The 19,876-nt window shown below is 37.4% G+C and overlaps 1 protein-coding gene across 1 annotated transcript in view; it reads right to left on the bottom strand.

Moving 5' to 3' along the window:
* Positions 1 to 19,876, bottom strand: part of Brinp1 (BMP/retinoic acid inducible neural specific 1) — a 140,725-nt gene that overhangs the window by 55,341 nt on the left and 65,508 nt on the right. Inside the window, exons 2-4 of the mRNA XM_052175513.1 lie at positions 19,565 to 19,755; positions 11,870 to 12,039; positions 9,195 to 9,300 (exon numbers count right to left, since the gene is read on the bottom strand). Coding sequence (XP_052031473.1) covers positions 9,195 to 9,300; positions 11,870 to 12,039; positions 19,565 to 19,755 — 467 coding nt within the window. The remainder of the gene's footprint in view (positions 1 to 9,194; positions 9,301 to 11,869; positions 12,040 to 19,564; positions 19,756 to 19,876) is intronic.

Below are 19,876 nucleotides of genomic sequence, written 5' to 3' on the forward strand. Positions count from 1 at the left end.
AAACTTAAATCCTTCAAAGAGTAATCAAGTCCAATAAAATATTGCCCATTCTCACATCTATAAATTGTCTCACACAGGAGTGCATTTTCTCCCTTTCCTCAATCCAGAGTGGACAGAATCATCTGTCTATGTTAGATGATTCGAGTTATACACCAAATGCCAGTTATTCTTGTATGCTCAACTTTGATCCTGCAATCACTTCCGCATGCCTAGAGCATCAATCTTTCCCTATCTACTGAATAATTCCCACAGCCAAATAAAGATTTTGTTGATTCTGCATTTAACAAGGAAAAAAAAATCACTGGATACCCCAGTCCCTAGGCTACTGCATTGCTAAATACAATAGTACTATATAATTTGCCTGAGAGTTCATTATAATCAGAACCTGACTATGCTGAGAAACATTTCAAGATCACATTCAAGATCAGTTCACTGTTGCATCACCCAATATTCCCCTTTCAGTATTTTTCAAGTTTATATCAGCATTGCTTTGTACATTTCAACATTGTCTGGGTTTTTAAAAACGTATACTTGCCTGGTGTGTGTGTGTGTGTGTGTGTGTGTGTGTGTGTGTGTACAGAACCCACACACACAGAACACATATGCACATATGTCCCCATGGGGGCACATATGGATGCCAGAGTCTGAAATTAGAATGTATTCCTTCATGCCATCAACATCTTATTTTGATACACTCCCTCTTATTCAACTGGGAATTTACCATTTGTGTTCTGGGTAATATTTTATTTATGTTCATCAAGAGCTCAGGTCCTCAACATTGTGTAGTAACCCACTGAGCCATCTGTAGAACATACTATTTTTTTTACTAAATCTGTAATACTAATGTCTTTCTGAATAGCTACTATGCAGTTCTCCCTCCCTCCCTCCCCTCCCTCCCTCCCTCTTCTCCTTCTCTCATATGAGTGTATGTACTTATACATGTGTTAATGTTTGTCTTCATGAAATTGAATATGATGCATACATACATGGTGTGGAGGTGGCCACTGGGGTTTGTTTTGTTTTCTCCAGGCAGGGTCTTTCAATCACCTACAACTTGTCTAAGAAACTGGGTCAACTGCCCATGTGAGCCTCAGATTTCCTCTTGTATTCACCTCCCTAGGCCTGAAATTGCAAGTATGTAACATCCATAACTTTTCACTTTTTTGTAGATTCTTGGGACCAAACTCACGTCCTTGTGCTTGCAGAGCAATATATTTTCCCACTGAGTGATCACACCCAGTCCACAATCTTTCTACTGTGTTGTTGCTGCTCTTCCTATTCTTCCGTTTCTCCTTCTTCAACATCTTAATCTTATCATACAAACCTGTCTGTTAAATTTTGTGTGGCTTATTGATTGTATTGCTTTTTAAACAATAGTCATACTTTCTCACATGGTAACCTTGTTAAATTTCATAGTCTTTCTAGGTTAATTGATGCCTCGGCTTTAGTATCTGACATTCTATATACTCACTGTCCATGTCTTTTTAATACACATACCAAATTTAGGTTCACAAATTTTGGCTCACAGCCAATCAAAAAATGACCCTCCTATAGACTCACCATGTCCAAAAAGTGTAAATCCCATTACAAGTGTTTGTTCTAAACTTCGAGGTTATGACTCCCTTTGTAATTTCACATGCCTTACCTACTGCTTTTCTAAATATTGCAGTATGGCATTTAAAATGTATGCATAAATCTTCTAACTACTCACTGCCTTCATTGGAACTATCATTGACACCATCTTCTCACATAGTATTAATGAACCAGCCCCCCCAAACACTGCCCATCGACATGATTTCATCTTGAGCAGTCTTTTCTATCCAACAGTCACAGTGATCTATTTAAACTGCAAAGTAGATCAAGTCATTTTGTCTAAATTTACAATGGTTTCTTGGTTTCTCCAGATTAAGTTTAAATTGAATTCTTTTCTATGATATTTTTCTATGAACAAAAGCTGTTCCTATGTATTCTCTGAGTGTGAAGAAAAGATATACATTGTTCATGTAATATTGTCTGTTCCTCTATATACACACACTGAACATCAGTTACAAGATGACACGGAGAACTCATTAACCATTTTCTGCCCAATTCATGAAATTGAAGTTGACATGTAGTGAATGATCAATTAAAACTGCTAAATGAATGTATGTAATTCTGAATAGATAAAATTGGATTCCATTCATAGTTTTCAGAAAACTATTCATTCTATTTCCATTTCCACATTATTGAGCTACTGAGGCAACATGATTTTATCTTTATACTTCACCAGATGGTAACTACATTAAATTGCTTGACTATGTTGGCAAAACATGTGATGGGCTTCCTGAAGAGAGAATCACAAAATAAGAAGATATCATTATGCCATTATTGTTATTACTAGTAGTTTAGTTATTGCTGCTATGACTACTAATTGCATTTGATTTTCCCATCATCTTTTCCAATCATTTTCAAATCTCTGGATCTAGCCGTCCTTTTTTTTTTTTTTTTTAAATTCTAATTTGCTTTTACTTGGTTTCATTGAACACTGTATGTCACACCACATGGCATGAAATGCCATTAAAGTGTCGACTTCACCTTTAGTGTTTCCACGTTAATTTCTTTTATTTTTATTTATTTTTAATTTATTTACATTTTAGGTGTTATTTCCCTACCCCAGTTTTCCCCCTCCAAAAACCTCCTATCCCATCCCCCTCCCCCTTCTTCTATAAGGGTGTTACTCTATCCACCCACCCACCCACTCCTGCCTCCCTACCCTCAATTCCCCTACACTGGGGCATATATCAGTCCTTCATAGCACCAAGGATCTCTCTTCCCACTGATGCCTGACAAGGCCTTCCTCTGCTCTGAATGCAGCTGGAGCCATGTGTATTCCTTGGTTGGTGCTTTAGTTCCTGGGAGCTCTGGGGGGTCTGGTTGATTGATGTTGTTATTCCTATGGGGTTGCAAACCCCTTCAATTTCTTCAGTCCTTTCTCTAACTCCTCCACTGGAGGTCCCACACTCAGTGCAATGGTTGGCTGAGAGCATCCAATTCTGTATCTTATGTATCCCCATCCCAACTCCCAACAGTTTGTTCAAAGGGATGAGGAGACAGACAGAAGTATATAGAATGACATTATTTTGAAGAAGAGTTATGAAGTCAGGAGGTCTAAGCAAAAATTCCAATTCAAATCTTTATTGAACAACCTCAATGAAACTCAGCTATTTCACCTGTAAATTAAGGATACTATTTTTTTACTGTCTTCATGGAAACCACGTGAGAACTAAAAGTTCCATCTAGTAAAATAAATAAAAATACTAATTCAAATTAAATATCAGGAATCAAAGATAATTTGAAAGATTGTTATTGGTACAGTCGCTAGCACATAGGAATCACTGAATACATGAAAAATGCTGTCCACGATATCTTATCTGCCCTCAGTCCTATGACAAGCTTCTGGCTGGGCTGAGCTCTCTTTTGTGCCTTCGCTTTATTTACAATGTCTCTTGGCAGAAGTGTCAAGATTGAGTGTATTATTAAATAAATATTGAATAGATGCATAATGTATATATAAAGCATGCATAAATCTAAATAATGTGTGCTTAACTCTACGGATTTTCAAAACAAACATACCCAGGTACAACTAGCTAGGCCAAGGAATACAGCATTACTAGTGACCCAGGAACTTTACTTGTTCTCTTTTAGTCATTGTCCCATTCACCTTCCCTAAAATTTCCACTGTGTTTGGATGTTTAAAATTATGTGTTTTTATAATTTTGGGCCAGTATAGCAACACAATGGTATTACATACATTTTGTGTCTAGCTTACTTCTCCTTTAGTGTTAAGCTCGTGAGATGCTCCCATATTGTTTCATGAAGCAGTGACATGCTCTTTCTCATCATTGTATAAGGGCCTGTATTACCAATATATTTATTTTCTTGAGGATATGAATACATTTCAATGGTTTCCTTTCTTTTCTATTTTGATTGAATTTATTATAAACAGTCATAGTTTCTGTGAACTTTGGTACACTTCTCTTGGCATATCTCAAGGAGTTAATATTTTTGGGTAACAGTAAAAGCACATATGTGATTCTTAGTACAAACCATCAACAGTTTTCCAAAATGGTTGTAACTAATTTATGCTCCCTCTGGCAAAGCATGCAAGCATTCATGACTTCAGTTCTCGTTTCTTGGTACTGTCAAGCTTTTTCATTTGTGGCATGGAGTTCTGTGCTCGGGTAGTGTTAGAAGGCAGTTTTCATCTACATTTTTTTCTGATAACTTAAGCATCTTTTCAGTTGTTTGTCATCTACAGATTATTATTTGTGAACTACTTACGCCTGTATTTTATCCATTTTCTTTCTTTCTTTTAAACAGGCTAGCTTCCTTATTCTAATATTATATAGAAGTTATTCACATATTTTATATCAGAACTCTGTCATGCATTATGTTCCTAACATTTACATTCTATTAATAGTATATTTTATGAAAAGAGTTTTAACTTTCATGTGTTCATTTTTCAGTCTTTTTTTATACTGAGTATTTTTAGACCATTGCATATGGCCTATTCAGAGTCATTTTATCTTGTAGTTAAGAAGTTTCTTTGATCTCTTCTGATGTCTTTTGCTATGACTCCTTTACCTGTACCAGTGATATCAGCTACCCCTTTTTTTTCTGAACCCTTCATTCTTCCTATTACAGTACACATTACCTTGAATCATAGATGTTTCTCTACTCATCTTCTCTATAACATGCCCACATCCCATTGAATTAAGTATTGAAATGCTTCAAGCTCTTGTTTTATTGAACATGAATCATAATGCTTCCAAAATCCCTCTCCAATTGGTTTATCATTTTCCAAGCCCAATGGCCTTACTGTCACAAATCTCATCTCATTTGCTCTCCCACACCAAGGAAGAATGACATTCCAAAGTAGAGTTCTCTTCATCCAATATGGAAAATGTTCCCAGAATGCATTTATTTCTTACATGTATATTCAGCTCATTAGTGCGGATCAGACGTTGTAAGGACTTTTAAATAGTATCGTGTTTTTCCCACCACTGAGCCTTCTGTTTTAATCTCATAAGACTTTAATTTCCTTGAAGGTTCCTTTATAAAGAGTCTTCTGTCATCCTCTGCACCTATGTCCCTACCTTTCCACTTATCCTTCAGGTATCAAGCTGTGTATATTGCTCACAGGCATAATCCTCACAAAACATCTATAATCTTATATCCTGTAACAGCCCCCATAATCTTCTCTATTAAAATCTAGCACATTTATTGCTAATGTTTTGTTCTCTCTTTAAAATGCATGTTTCCCTGAAATAGAAGCTGTGTTACTCTTGATCTTCATTCTATCATTTTTCTTAACTTACTATTGAAATGAATTTTAAATTATATATATAAATAAATATATATAATGTGACATAGGTCCATAGGTCATACTACCTAAATATTTTATACTCAATAATAAAACGTATATAAAGAAAGATATGTATATATCAGATATAAATAAATATAGATCATACAGAGAGGTATTGACTTCAGTAATAAGTGTTCATACATGTAGTGTAGTTTTAAATTTGAAAATAGTTTTTGTAAAAATTTGTTGATTCATCACTTTTATAAAAGTCAATATTGGTCACTAGAAAAGAGTTAAAACACTCCCATCCAGGCATGACTTTCACTGGAGGGACTAGGATACCAACTCAGCCACAAAACCTTTGACCTATAATTTGTCCTGTCTACAAGATGTGGGATAAAGATAGCAGAGAAGTTGTAGGAGTGGCCCAGCAATGCCTGGTCCAGCTTGAGCCTCATGCAATGAGAGGAATAAAAACCCTAACACTGTCCAGAGGGTCAGTAGTCAGAGGCTGGAAAGAACAGAGGCAAACGACAGAATCAAACACAAAAGGAAAAACGTGAATGGAATGATTCTTAATAATATTCTGCTATACTTAAAGATTGTATCCTACTCCAAATGTCAGCAGAAGGGCTTCACCCAGCAGCTGATGGAAAGACATGCAGAGAACCAATGGCCACACATTAGGTGGAGCTTGGGGAATCCCTCAGAAAATGGGGAGGAAGGGTTGTAGAATCCAGAAGGGTAGAGACACCACAGGAAAATGAACCAAATCAACTAACCTGAGCCAATAGGGGATGACAGATACTGAATGGACAACCAGAGAATCTACATGGAACTGACCTAGGTCTTCTAGATATATGCTAGATTTGTGTAGCTTGCTCTTCTTGTAGAAATCTAACAGTGGGAGTAGGGGATTTCTCTGACTCTGGTTTTGGGACTTCTACTTACTGGGTTGCTGTTTCTAGCCTTACATCGAAAAGAGGTACCTAGTCCCACTGCAACTTGGTTTGCCATGGGTAGCTGACATCTATGGAAGCTGGCACTTTACAGAAGAGAAAAGGAGGAGTAGATGGAGTGCAGGAATATTGTGGACAAGGGACTTGGAGGAGAAGAGAGAGGAAAATTGCAGATTGGATGTAGAATAAATAAAATTAAAATATTAGGAATTACTCATGCTAAAATTATCCAACTCAATTGTTGGATAATGCTTACATTATCTGTATAATATATGCTTGGTAGTATATTTACCAAACATATTTTCTTGTAATGTTTAGCTAACGCATCAGCAAGAAGCTCACTCCGTGCTTGGGCAGGAATATACCTTGAGCAAGCCACTTTGAGGCTGAGTGTCTTTCTCAGTGCAATAGCATGTGTGTCACAGGCTATACTTTTGATTCTTTGGAATCAGAAGTAAAAGAAGAAAGGGAAGAAGGGAAGGAGGGAGGGATGGAGGGAGGGAGGGAGGGAGGGAGGAGGGAGAGAGGAAGGAAGAAAGGAAGGTTCAGTTTACACTGAGATAGACCTAGGGTATTATAATCCCCTTCTTACTCCATTGATCCTGGCCCATTTCGTCCAGGTGAGTATAACTGTTTCTTGTAAGTCAGTACTTCAGGTATATTCAGATAATATAATTCAGAGAAATCCATTATGCTTCAAATAAACCTTTGCTACTACTGGAGATCGTTCTCTAGACATTCTACTCTCTCAGCATCATTTTTAAGGTGAGATGCTTAAATATGGACTCAATCCTTCAGTTCAGATCTGAGAAAAATCTAAAGTGCAGGGTTGTCAAGTTCTGCCTGTGTGGCAAGCAGACTTTTGGAAATGGCGCCCTTGGACTTCTCAGGTTTTGGAGGGCCAGGTCTATAGAAGAGGGAAGAAATTTAGAATTCTAAGTGAAAACGAATACATAATTTGAAAAGGAAAATATGATGACAGAAGGTGAAAAAGCATCAAAGCTTAAGATTTCCTGGAACCATGGTAAATTAGACTCCAAGTGTTATAAAAACTTCAAAATTTTCCTTGATAGTAAGCTTATTTTTACTGTAATAAGCTTATTACAATTATAATTTACCATTCTGTGTAGCCTCAGCGTGCCAAAAAGTAGGTAAACATACACTGGTATATAACTTTCTAGACTGAAATCTTGATTATAGTTTTAAAGACTTGCTCAGGTATCACATGAACTAAGATGCTGAAAATTCTAATATATCCAACGGATATGTTCCATGCTTTTTTTCCTTTTTTGTTTGAAACTTAAGTCACCTCATCTATCTACTAAAAAGGAGTGATTTAGTTTGTTTCTAAGTATCTGAGATGTTAACATTGCATGTGTGCTTGTGTGTGTGTGTGTGTGTGAGCACGCGTGTGTGTGTGTGCGTGTGTGTGTGTGTGTGCGTGTATGTGTGTGTTTGTGTGTGTGTATGTGTGTGTGTGTGTGTGTGTGTGTATTGAAACATGAAACCATTATATTGGCCTGAGTTTCTCCAGGAGATATTAATTTAGAATCCCAAGAGAAACTCTAAAGTTCTGCTTACACTGTTTTCCAATTACGATCTGTAACAAGTTCATGAATCACAGAACTGTCAAGGAACTGGAACACGGAAGTCTTGTTAGGCTCTCCCAAGCCCTGTGCCTGCCAGTTTCAACCCAAGTTCTTCCCACAGACATTCAGAATCATCTTTAGCATATAATTTTTGGGAAGGTCATGATTTTTTTCTTCTCAAAGTTAGAGCTTACTATTCTTTGTCTGACTGTAAAATTAATATGTGATCATTGAAGGAAAGTCGAAAAGGCAACCAGAAGCTTAAAATAGTATATAACTTCACTCTCCCAAAGTAACCTCTTTTGACATTTCAGCATTTTCTTACAGGATTAATTTTCTTCTTTTACATTGTTAAGACCAGTCATCTTGAATAAGAAATCGTCCAGTGTTTAATTAATGCCAGATCAGTTTCTCTTATTCTAGAAAATTCTTTATAAATAATATTTTGCTAGTGGCCTAATATTATGTTTTACAGATGTGAGATAATTCACTTACATTTCACATACAGAAATTGAGATAGTGTTTAAAATATATAAAGGAAAGGAAAGGGTAATGATGTAATTTTACAATAATCTCAAAAAGTTAAAGAAAGCATATATTGTTTATTATAACATCAGCTTTAATACACACACATATGTAAAACCTCCTTTCTTCTCTGTGATATAAATTAAAAAGTATAAATTTATTCATTTAAATTTGACAAAGCTGAATGAACAGAAACATTTACAAAAATCAAAAAATTAATCCCCATAGCGGTTATGATATTAAAGTTCACGTCCATATGTATTTTTATACATACTAGCCAGAACTGAGCACTGGTAGTTCTTAACTCTACAAAGTGTACGTGCATCTTTTTCTTCAAAACTACAGATGAGCCAAAATAGGACTAAATTACAGAGAATATTATTTGTTTATCTGAGATTTAAACATCACTTTCCAAAACACACTAGAAATCAAATCAATAAGATGATAAGATATGAAACTTTAATATGTAGTGTGTCTGAGGCATCAGGCATCTATAAATGATATGACATTTTCATCAAAGTAATCTGATAGAGCTCACATTTTCATGCTTTTTTTTCCTGAAAACTAATTAATAACCATGAGCTTAATGCTCTGTATATGGTAAAATTCTTATGGATCATCTCAGAGCTGCCTGATTTCAATATTTCTAAATTTTATTTTTTGGGTTTTTTTTTTCCTCTTTCTGATTCTCTATATGCCTTATTCTTACTAGTCATCTCTGGAATGATTACCCCCTACGAACCTCTAGTGCTGATACATTTTACATCAGTTTCCTACCTTGAAGGTGCAGTTTGCTCTCCGTGCTTTGCAGAAGGACAGAACTCACAGAGTCCAGGTTGTCATAGCTGTTACAGCCCAGAGGCCCAGTGCGTGTCTCTGTGACCTAGAGTGGACATTAAATGATAGAAGGGTACAGTAGGCATACAGGTTTGTTTATAAAATACCTTGAAAAGTAAGTCTACCATCGAGACGGCTCCAGAATGCCTGGCCTGTGCCTAGAACTGTGTGTGGCTCTGGATAAGCAGACAGGACTGCAAGGATGACCACATACACATACTGAATCCATACTGTTCACTCTCCACCACCACTTCTCCCTTCACATGTGACGCTTTATGTGAATGAAAACAGTGAAGCACAATGATGCAATTCTAAAGCCTAGGCTTCAGAATCAGAAAAAAAACCACTATTATTAAGTTGCTGTGTGACATAAGGAAGCCACTTAACTCCTCTAAGTTATCAGTGTCTTCTGGGGGGGGGGGGGGCTGTAGGACACATGTGACGACTTTAAGTGCCTGGCACAGGGAGTCTTCAGAAATGGCCAGTTGATTACTAAACGCCTCTATAAATGGCAATGAGTCCACAGGCGCTATTATCAGTCAAAAACAATACAATTGTCTCCATTTGTCAAAAGAAATTTCAGCAATAATTACAATCAGTGCCACTGTAGGATTTAAAAAAGTAAACTTGGGTTGTATAGTGTATTTGTGATGTTGTCTTCCAAGATTCAAGGTGGCGACAAAAGGGAACTTCTGCATAGCATGAAAATAATCATGATATTAAAATGGTTTCCTCTATAAAAGCCCTGTCCCCTAACTCGCCGTTCTTTCAAGTTGAAGTGTATGTTCAACTGTAAAAGTAAAGCTTCCATTGAAAGGATAGACAAATTGTGGCAAAGCCAACACATTGCATCTCTTTCATGTAGGCTGGTATCTTGTTCTTCCTTTGTCTTTAGCTTCCCTTGTCTATAAAATTGGCGATGCTCTTACATAAAGAGACAAAGTGACTATAGTTTTGAATTTATTATTTCAATATATCATCATCATCTCCATCATCATCCATGTGCATATGCACCTCCTAACATGTTTATAATTGGGAGCATGCATCTCACAGAATGTAGAGTGTGATGGGGGCAACTTTCTGGAATTTATTCTCTCCTTTAAACTTTATTTGTATCGGAGGGGATGGAAATCAGGTGACCAGGTTTATGCAGTGATCATCTTCACTGGCTGACCAATATTTGCTTGTTTGTCTCTTTCAAATAACTCCTTCCTTTTGTGATGAATAATAGCATACTTCATATTGAGTAAGACTTAAGACTACTAACTTATTTTATTATAGTTACGTTATCTGGGTCAAACACTGGCTTGCACCAAATCATGTTGTGAGTCCTGAGATAGCTTTAAGCTAAGGGGAAAAAATAAAAACCTCCCAGAGCCAAGTTGTGCATAGAAGCCAGTATTAGTGTAAAAAATGGCTCACTGAGAGGTCTCTGTACAATTTGTTTGAGAAATCCCTCCTAAAGATTCAGGCTGCACATTCCAGGATGCACAGAAGAGGATTATCTCCTGACAAGGCTTCAATATCTCAATTCTCTACCCCATCTGGGGGTAGAGAACTATTTGGTAATAATGAAAACCAGGCCTTAGCAGATCCCTGACTCTGATGGCTTCATAAAGATCTGTCTCTAGTGCCAAACCCCTTGATAACATAATCAGCCTCAATATAGGTGATTCTTCTTGGATAAGCTGGTCCTTTGTCGAACTGGTTCATTCCTCTCCTTACTATCTTCCTCTCCAGTTAGGTCCTCTTGTGCTCACAGGTTTCTCTACTAATGATCAATTTCTGATTCAAGCTGCCTGAGTCTAACTTGACCTTCCCCTCTGTCTCGTTTCCCTAGTGATGTCTTAAGAGATTTTTAATATGAGACAAGATCTACATTTTACTCAGAAGTTAGAGCAAAGACTCAGATGGAAAATGTAGGCATAATCTAGTTTAAGAAAATTTAGGGCAGGAAAAAATACCCTCTGACGAATTAATTCTTTATTTCAAGGATGTTCTCCCACACTTTCGTTGTAGAGGTCATCTGGAAACTCACTGTACTGGAAATGGAATCTTAAATTTCCCGTACTTTAAAGCCACTAACTTGAGAATTCATAGCTAATATAGCCAACATGTCTCCTTGACTTTGAATTAGTTGAAATTGAATCAACTCACAAAGGTACTTCCTTTGTAGACATAGTCAAGTGTTCAATAATCACATGTGACTAAACCTACTTCCTGGCCAGTAAAAATAGAGATATTTCCAGCATCTCTAAAGGCTGGTTCTATGGGCAAGGTTGGTGCACATTAGCATGCTTCAGTGAGCAGTATACCCAAGTGTTCATTTGTAAGTGGACAGTTGTTCATCAAAGCATCTATTTAACATAGACTGATAGCACTGTAGTTAATTCTGCAATGGCTATAACATAATATATAAATAACTCAGTAGATAAGGCCACCCTAATGAAGATACTCATTTTGTGAGAGCCTATTTGGTAAGGTCTATCTGAGTGCTGGGTGGAGGGAGAATGGGGTACACTAGTATGAAGCTAAGCAAGTTTGTTATCTGCTTTTAAATTGTCTCTATCATGGTCCTGCTGACCTGAGAACCTAAGTACACCTTAAGGTTGTACCTTGATTGCTCCAGTTGAAATCTGGATCTCGTGGAGCCTTCTCATGGTGCCATCACGGTCGACAAAGTAGGATGATGCAAGCTGGTGCAAAGCTTCAACACTTTGGGTAGCATTCCCTGACTTCCGGTCGAGGCGACTTTTGTCCATGTACATGGTCAAAGCCTCCTCTCCTGCATAGGAAAGGAAAAGGATGAGAAAAGTTACTCCAATTTCAGTGTGGGAGGAGGGGCTTCCATATCTGGGATGCTGGCAGCAGACTTATGCTCCAACCAACCTGTCAAAATATACCTGCATCTATACAATCAAAGGCACATTAGAGAAGACGGAATCCAGAAGTTGTTATAAATCCCATTGAAGCAATGACCATTAAATACTGCTCCGCAATCAAAGGCCATCTCCAAATAAACCAGTACATACATCTCAAGGGCACTGTCTTACCCAGTGAAGTCCTCTACTTCTGAGAAAGTTGATAATAGATTTGGAATAGATATTTTTTCCTTGTTCTTTTTTTTTCTGCTTCCTCAACACAATTTAATTCTTTCTTTTCCTTTTCTCTGCTGGTTTCTTATCACTTCTTCACATCTGCCCTTTATTTCTTTTTTAGACAGATAAATGACAGGTAATGGATATATAGAGAAATGATGGACAGATTCAGAAAAGGGTGAAGTACACAGCTGTATACTCAGGGGAATTAGAGAGAGAGAGAGAGAGAGAGAGAGAGAGAGAGAGAGAGAGAGAGAAAGACCTCTTAAATGTCTGATGAGTGGACAGTGAAATTAAGATTTGTATGCAACATATCTTAGAGATATGAATACAATAATATGAATTTATACACTTTCTTCCATACGTTTTCCTATAAATCTATATGTAGATTTCTAATACTACTAAGATGTAATGTACATTACAATCTATTTCAATGTAAGTTTGTGAAAAATTCTAGAAAGGCCCAGCAAATAGACATAGCTACCATATTCCAGCCTCCATTCTTCTCTGAGACAACCTGACCACATTTCTTAATTGTCCCTCTTAAATATGTCCCTCACTTTAATCATTAGCAAAATTGGAAATGTGGGAAAAATAAAAGAAGAACAACAAAAACCAGCAACAAAACAACAACAACAAATCCCTTTGGGATTATCAGCAAGAATGAATTAGTTAAGATGCAAGAACTCTCTTTATTTCATTTTAACACTTAACAATCAATTAGCATTTGACTTTGCCCTAAGCTCAATGCTAGGGCATATTCTAAGAATTCACAAAGCTAGGCCTGACTGAACTCAATTCCAGCCACCACAAAGGAAAGATGAGAGAAGGAAGACTAGATGTACAGTGGAGGGAGAGGGAAAAAAGGAAGGGAGGATGGGAGATTGGGAAAAGAAGAAGACAGAAAAGCAGAAAGAAAGATAAACAGTAAAGTGATCCAGGTGTGGTGGGACACACTTTTAATCATGGTACTCAGCAGGTAGTGGAAAATTAGTGAGTTTGACAGCAGGCACAACTACATAGTAAGCTCTAGGTTAGTCTGGGCCATATAATAAGACAAACTAACCAACTAACGAGGCAAACTAACAAGCAACCAAAGAGGCAAACCAACAAGCAACCAAGGAGACAAACCAACCAACCAAAGAGACAATTAGAAAAACATGCAAACTAAACAAAGACATAAATGTGGGAGAGAACACAGGACTGATGAAGAACGCAGATCAGAGTACATATAATCATATTTCCTTCATATACAAAAATTGCAGAGTTTTTAATATAAATAAATACAATAATGAAATAACTAGTTAGTTAGTTGTTGTTTGTCATTTTAGGCCAAGACAATAGAAAGAGCCTGCCTTGGTTAGAACTAGTTTTCATCAGTTCAGATTCTTCATGTACAAGATAGTGATATAAGCTGCATCTCTTTAATTCCTAAGATTATCATGATGTTAAATCTATTACAGTAAATAGTTGTATGTTACATGGCACTCAGCAAGCATTGTATTACTATGAATTATAATTATTTGATAATTTCAGATATCCAATATATAGCAGTTACCATTACATATAATAAATATAGTAAAATATTTAGAGATCAAACACTCACATTACATTCTAAGGCATAAAACCTGATATGTAGGACAACTGGAAAGCTTTTTTAGAATACTGATGGCTTTTTTAGTTGAAGAAAGGGCAAGAAATTTACTCTCAGGAGGAGTGTGCCCTCTCCTTCTCCTAAATGTTTGACTTTTGAAATATTACACAGCTTTCTAGGACATTTCTAATGCCAGCTCCATTTGCCAGCCCTGTGTCTGGCATACCCAAGTACATCCCGAAGAATTATGTAGGGATGCCTCTAATGCCATGCCATCAACCTAAGAGAAGAAGTCATTTGCTTTCATTTTTCCACAGGTTGAACATTAAGCTCAGGTCCAGTGTCCATGTCTGTGCTGGGCATATCCCTATTAGTGCACGTTGGCAAGTGTCACAATGACAAAAGAATAGGACATGGAGCTATGCTATGGAACTACATATTTAGCATAAAAATGTAGCACTTCTCAGGCCAGGCAGTAGTAGCACATGCCTTTAGTCCCAGCATGTTGGAGGCAGAAGCAGGTGGATTTCTGAGTTTGAGGCCAGCCTGGACTACAGAGTGAGTTCCATGACAGCCAGGGCCACACAGAGAAACCCTGTCTCAAAACAAAACAAAACAAAACAAAACAAAACAAAACAAAACAAAACAAAACAAAAAAAACAAACAAAACAGAAATGTAGCACTTCTCATTGGCAATAGGCTTCTTACTACCTTGTTGATATAATGCTATTTTAAATATGCTACACTAAGTCAAATGTATTATTAAATTGATTTCCACCCCTTTTCTGTTTCCTTTATAAAATGTAGTCTTTAGAAGTGTTTCTGGTTCATTATGACCCTCCAAAAGTTAATTAGGATATGGTTGGGCTGTAGCTCAATAGTAATGGATATGCTCAGCCCTGATCCAAAGCCCTGAGTTTAAACCCAGCCATTATTTCCCTAAAAATGGTTTTGTGTGTGTGTGCGTGTGTCTTTGTATGCTTGTTTTTTTAGAAAAGAAAGGAAGAAAGAAGAAAAGAAATAAGGGAGGAAGGAAAGTGAAAGGAGAGAATAAGAAGAGAGAAGGGGGACAGAGAGAGAAAATATATGAGATATTGGTTGAATTAGTTTAGTAGTGGTTAAAGTCACAGACCTTGGAACTAGACTAGCCAGATATAAACTACTTAATACCTAGAGAGAATTTAAAATAGGTTACACTGCTTACATGCGGGATTACATACTGTTTCTATTATCCAGAGAGGGCTATAGAAAAAAAGCAGCTTAATATCATTCATAATCTTTTAGATGAATCACCAGGGCAGAGTGACAAGCAGACAGAAAGGCAGACCTGTGTGTAAGACCTCTGTAGATAACATGGACCTCAAGTCTGAGAACCTAGTCTGTCTAGTTATGCATGCGTTCATCAAATAAAGCATGCTCCAGTTTACTTCTATATCAAGTATCACTGCTTTACAAAATAAATGCCTCTTCATATGTCTGCCAACAACTCTGTTCTGCCTAATGCTACCCTCTTTCTCTCTGTTGACTGCTTTGCTCTGTAAGCGGAACTCAGTGTTCCTCACTCTGCTTTTCTGACCTGGATAACATTTACTCATTCCTATTTGTCTGATAAGATCTTTCCTTGGAATCTGTCTCTTTGCCTTCCATTCCTCACCTTATCTAGGTGACAATGTTTTCCTAGTATGCCCACAGTTCCCTTCAATTCTTCAATACACTACTTTCCCCAGTCTTTGTTCTTCAGGGATTCCTGAGCTAACAGCCTGTGCCTTGCTCTAGAGCAGAGTTCTCTAAAAGTACAGTGAGGTCAGAGCAATTGTAAAATTATTCCTACTTAGCATATGAGAGCATGAATTGTGTACTTAGTAAATATTATTAGGATTATACATGAAGAAATAAATGTAGAAGCATACCAACTCTACAGTACTTATTTATTGACCTATCTACCTGAGCAACTACATTGAAATATTCCAAAGGTTATCCAAGTACATCATGGGATGCCATATACCTTGACTGAATTCTGAACAGGAGATAAGTTTGCATTTTCTCATAAATTCCCTGTTCCACATTGGACAGTAGGAAATGTTACTATTCTTTTAAGCCGGAAAAGTTCTAGCTTATAGATGACTTTACACCCAAATGCACTTTGAGAGTCAGGGACAGTGGGTGGTGGAGAGAGTAAATGTGAATTACCCAATTCATCTTTCTAATGTTCTCAATGCTTCTACTAGGGTCCAACAAAGAGCAGATGTTCACTTATCATTTGACAGGTAAATGGATGGGCAGAGGATGAATGTGTAGCAGATGATTGGATAAATGAAAGCATCAATAGATGGGTAGAGAAGTCTATAGTAAGTGAATGCTAGGAGTAAAGGCAATGTGGCATTGGAAATAAATATTCCACATGTCAGCATCTGCTCTCCTAGGGGCTTATGGAACAGAAGGTGAAACAAACCAGTTCCCTCTGGACTGAGAGCTGGCAGAAGCAAGCCTTAGATCAAGAGGGGTTAATGGACTTCTTGCTGCATTATTAAGACTTAATTTCGTGTATATTAAGAGAATGTGCTGTTTGGAGCTGCATTCCCACTTGGCCATTGCTGCAAATTGCCTCTTCACCCCACACAGGCCTTTCCCCAGTCTTCTAGTTTGTCCAGCATCTTGTCTTACTCCCTGAAGCATTTTTCCTCAGAAGAAAAAGGAAGCTTCTAATGCCAGCACACAAGATGGCAAGTGCTGGGAGCTGGGTATTTTATTTTTTGAATCAATGGAATATACTGCTCTTTGGGAGGTACTGATATAATGAAACTTGGGAATGCTGTAATATTCCACATCCTTTCATTAGACACATTACGATTTTATTATCAACCATCACCTCAGCCAAAATAATGTTTTCTGATACGCAGTGTGCAGAATACCAAGTTCCCTCACAAGAACATGCAAATGAACAAGGGAGAAGCATGAGCACACATCCTTATGTATAATAAGATATGAATGTAGTACATACATTTCTATATATGCAAAAGCTCTCATATAAGTCTATGTGCATATATGAATATATGTGCCACTGTGCATATCCATACACATATCCATACACAGGGACAGTCACTCATAGGCAAGTTTGGGAGGAATGCATGTATGCCCTTTAAACAGGTAGGCACATACTCCAAGCAGGAATGCCAGATTAATCAGGCATATCTCAAAGATGTCTAGTCTACAAAATATTTTCTTTAACCCAAAAACATGCTTTCAAAGAGACCATGGAAAAATTACTACATGTAATTCCAGACACAGAATTACTCCCAAAACGACTTTCCATCAGATCATTCTTATCACGAGCTTTTGTGAATTTAACAGTTTTCATAAAAAGCTAACGAGCCAGTGGAAACTTCTAAGTTGCTGGCCACTTCCCTAGCTTGATTGTGTGCTTCCCACTCCCTGTCCTTCAGCTTTCATTTCCCTAAAGAGCAGAGAAAATGCACTTTTTGTCCTGTACCAGACAGTTCAAGGCTCATCTGCTGATATTTAATTATGCCTTTAGGAACTTACTTGACACCTCAAAAGGTTTATCAAAGCATTTGCTGTGAATACAGTGTTCCTAGGGATAAAAAAAAAAAAACTATAATAAATAATATTGTCTACACTTCTTCCTGTAGAGATTGGGAAACTGATATCCTGGCATGGACGTGAGTTTCTGAATACCTCCCACACTTTAATTGAGTGACAGGATAGGGCTTCAATCATGGACCCCTGAGTTCTTTAGCTTCATTAAATAATAACAGCAATGATAGTGACAACAATAGCAAGATTTGCTAGTGACATTGTGCTCAGCATTTTCTTCCCTTTAGCCACGTGTGAGTGTTTGCTAAGGAGTTTTATATGTCTTTTCTTTTATTAATTTTTTTGTTAAATCCTCACAATATGTATTAAAAGAACGCTATTATTATGATTACGTACAAAAGAGGAAACCAAGGCACAGGCATGGACAACTAAGCATTTGCAGAAGTAACTTCTAGGATGATGAAAAGTGTCCTGCAGAGCTAGAAAGCAACTAGGCTCATTCTAGATCTTATTCTTTTCCTTAGAATTCTTTAACTCCGTCCCTCCTGGTGCAGTAGGAAGCCCTTAAGAAATATTTTTTCAGGCATGAATGAATGAGTGAATAATTGAAGTAATGATATGTGAAGGACATCACACAATTTCTAACATATAGTATTTGATCCATCTTAAACCTCTTCCTCTTAGCTATTCTCCGCCTCTTCAGTGAGGCCTGAGTGAACATTCAGAGACTGTTGTCCAACATCGGATTTCAATTCAGTGCTTTGCATATTTTAAAGTATTGTGTTGTAAAAGCAGGAGAGGAACAAGGCTCTGTGAATAATTTACCGCCTTGTCTCAGAGAAATTAAAAATAAATTTCATGGAGAAAGAAAAGTATTTTGTTACTTGGAATTTCAAGGGACTGAGACCAAAGCACAGCTTTTAATGGAAGAGTTGTGTATAAACTATGCTTTCCCCGTGAAAGGGGAGCTGGGCGTCACTTAAAGGCAAGGTCTAAGTGGATGCTGTGTTCTGTAGAAATCACCCATTTTCTTTTTACAAATGAATATGTTTTTTACTAATAATGTCACAATCTTGCATGTATGTGCATTTGCACATATGCTCACACATATGAACATATCCATGCTCATAAATAGTGTATATTCAGCCTGAAAATCACTGCTTGTTTCCTTTATCTTGACACACCCTATTGAGTTAATGTGCCACTGCTTCTATGAGGTAAGTACGGAGTGTTCCACAGGAAAAAGCCATGTTGTAATAACACTTCAATCTGTCCAACAGATTGATTTATTTTTGCCTAGCTTGGTCCCTAACCAAATGCATTTCATTAGCTCTATTCAGGTGTTGAAACACCAAAGATTTTTTTCAGAAAGAACAATGAACTTAGTTACTGAGGAAAAAGAAAAAAAAAAAAAAAACCTCAGTGCTTAAGGGATATCAAATGATGATTCAGGCAGGACACCATAACTTAAATGCCCCAGTTTACACCAGTTCCCATTGTTCCTGTGACCTTTTCATTGGTTTCAGTCTACTCCCTCTACTCGTTCTCTCACAGATGGATTGCCCTAGAAGGGAATATGGGTAAGGCTGAGTAGAGCAAAGCAATTGGCCTACTTTCCTGTTAACCACTTCCAAGCCCATATAATATGCATATAATAGTCCACTTACCTAAAGCTAACGTCAAATATCACCTGTTAATGCTGATTTAAATGAAAGAATTTCCCTAAATTCACATGACATTTCATTTTCCCAAAATTAGATCCCGTTCCAGAAGAATGATGGTAATGATAACAGGAAGCATTCTTAAAAAAAAAATTTCAAAAAATATTTCATTCCAACAATTCATATTTCTATGAGTTAATATTTCAAAATTAGAATTTATGTGGATCATCTCTTCTGACAAGATGTCAGCAGCCAAGACAGTTGGCATCTATGGAAATGCATGCTTTTGAGAGATATAGAATGGAACTGAGACTAATATGTCTTGGCTCTCAGAGCATCAAATTCTCCTGACATCCTGGAAACAAAAATGATGGAATCATGGCCCAGTAGCTGCTGACCTACCTCCCAATGTAGCAGAGATGAGCAGGTGGGTGCCGTACTTTTTGATGATGGTATCAATGAACTGCTGAGTGGTGGGTCTCCTGCCAAGCAGACGGATGCTCCTTTGAAACTCCGGCATGAGGGGCACTGGATGACGGACCAGGTCTCTCCTTTCTATGGCTGTGTTCCTCACCTTCCAACGGGCAAACTCCCTGCACAGGAGAGATGAGCAACATTCCTCAGCTTATGTCTGTGGCTGCCAGCTAAAAACCACCCATCCATAGCCTGTTCTAGAGGAGAACAGGCCTATACTTAGTTTTAAATTATTGTTAG

The sequence above is a fragment of the Apodemus sylvaticus genome, chromosome 3 (genome assembly GCF_947179515.1).
Source record: "Apodemus sylvaticus chromosome 3, mApoSyl1.1, whole genome shotgun sequence".
Classification (NCBI taxonomy): Eukaryota; Metazoa; Chordata; class Mammalia; order Rodentia; family Muridae; genus Apodemus; species Apodemus sylvaticus.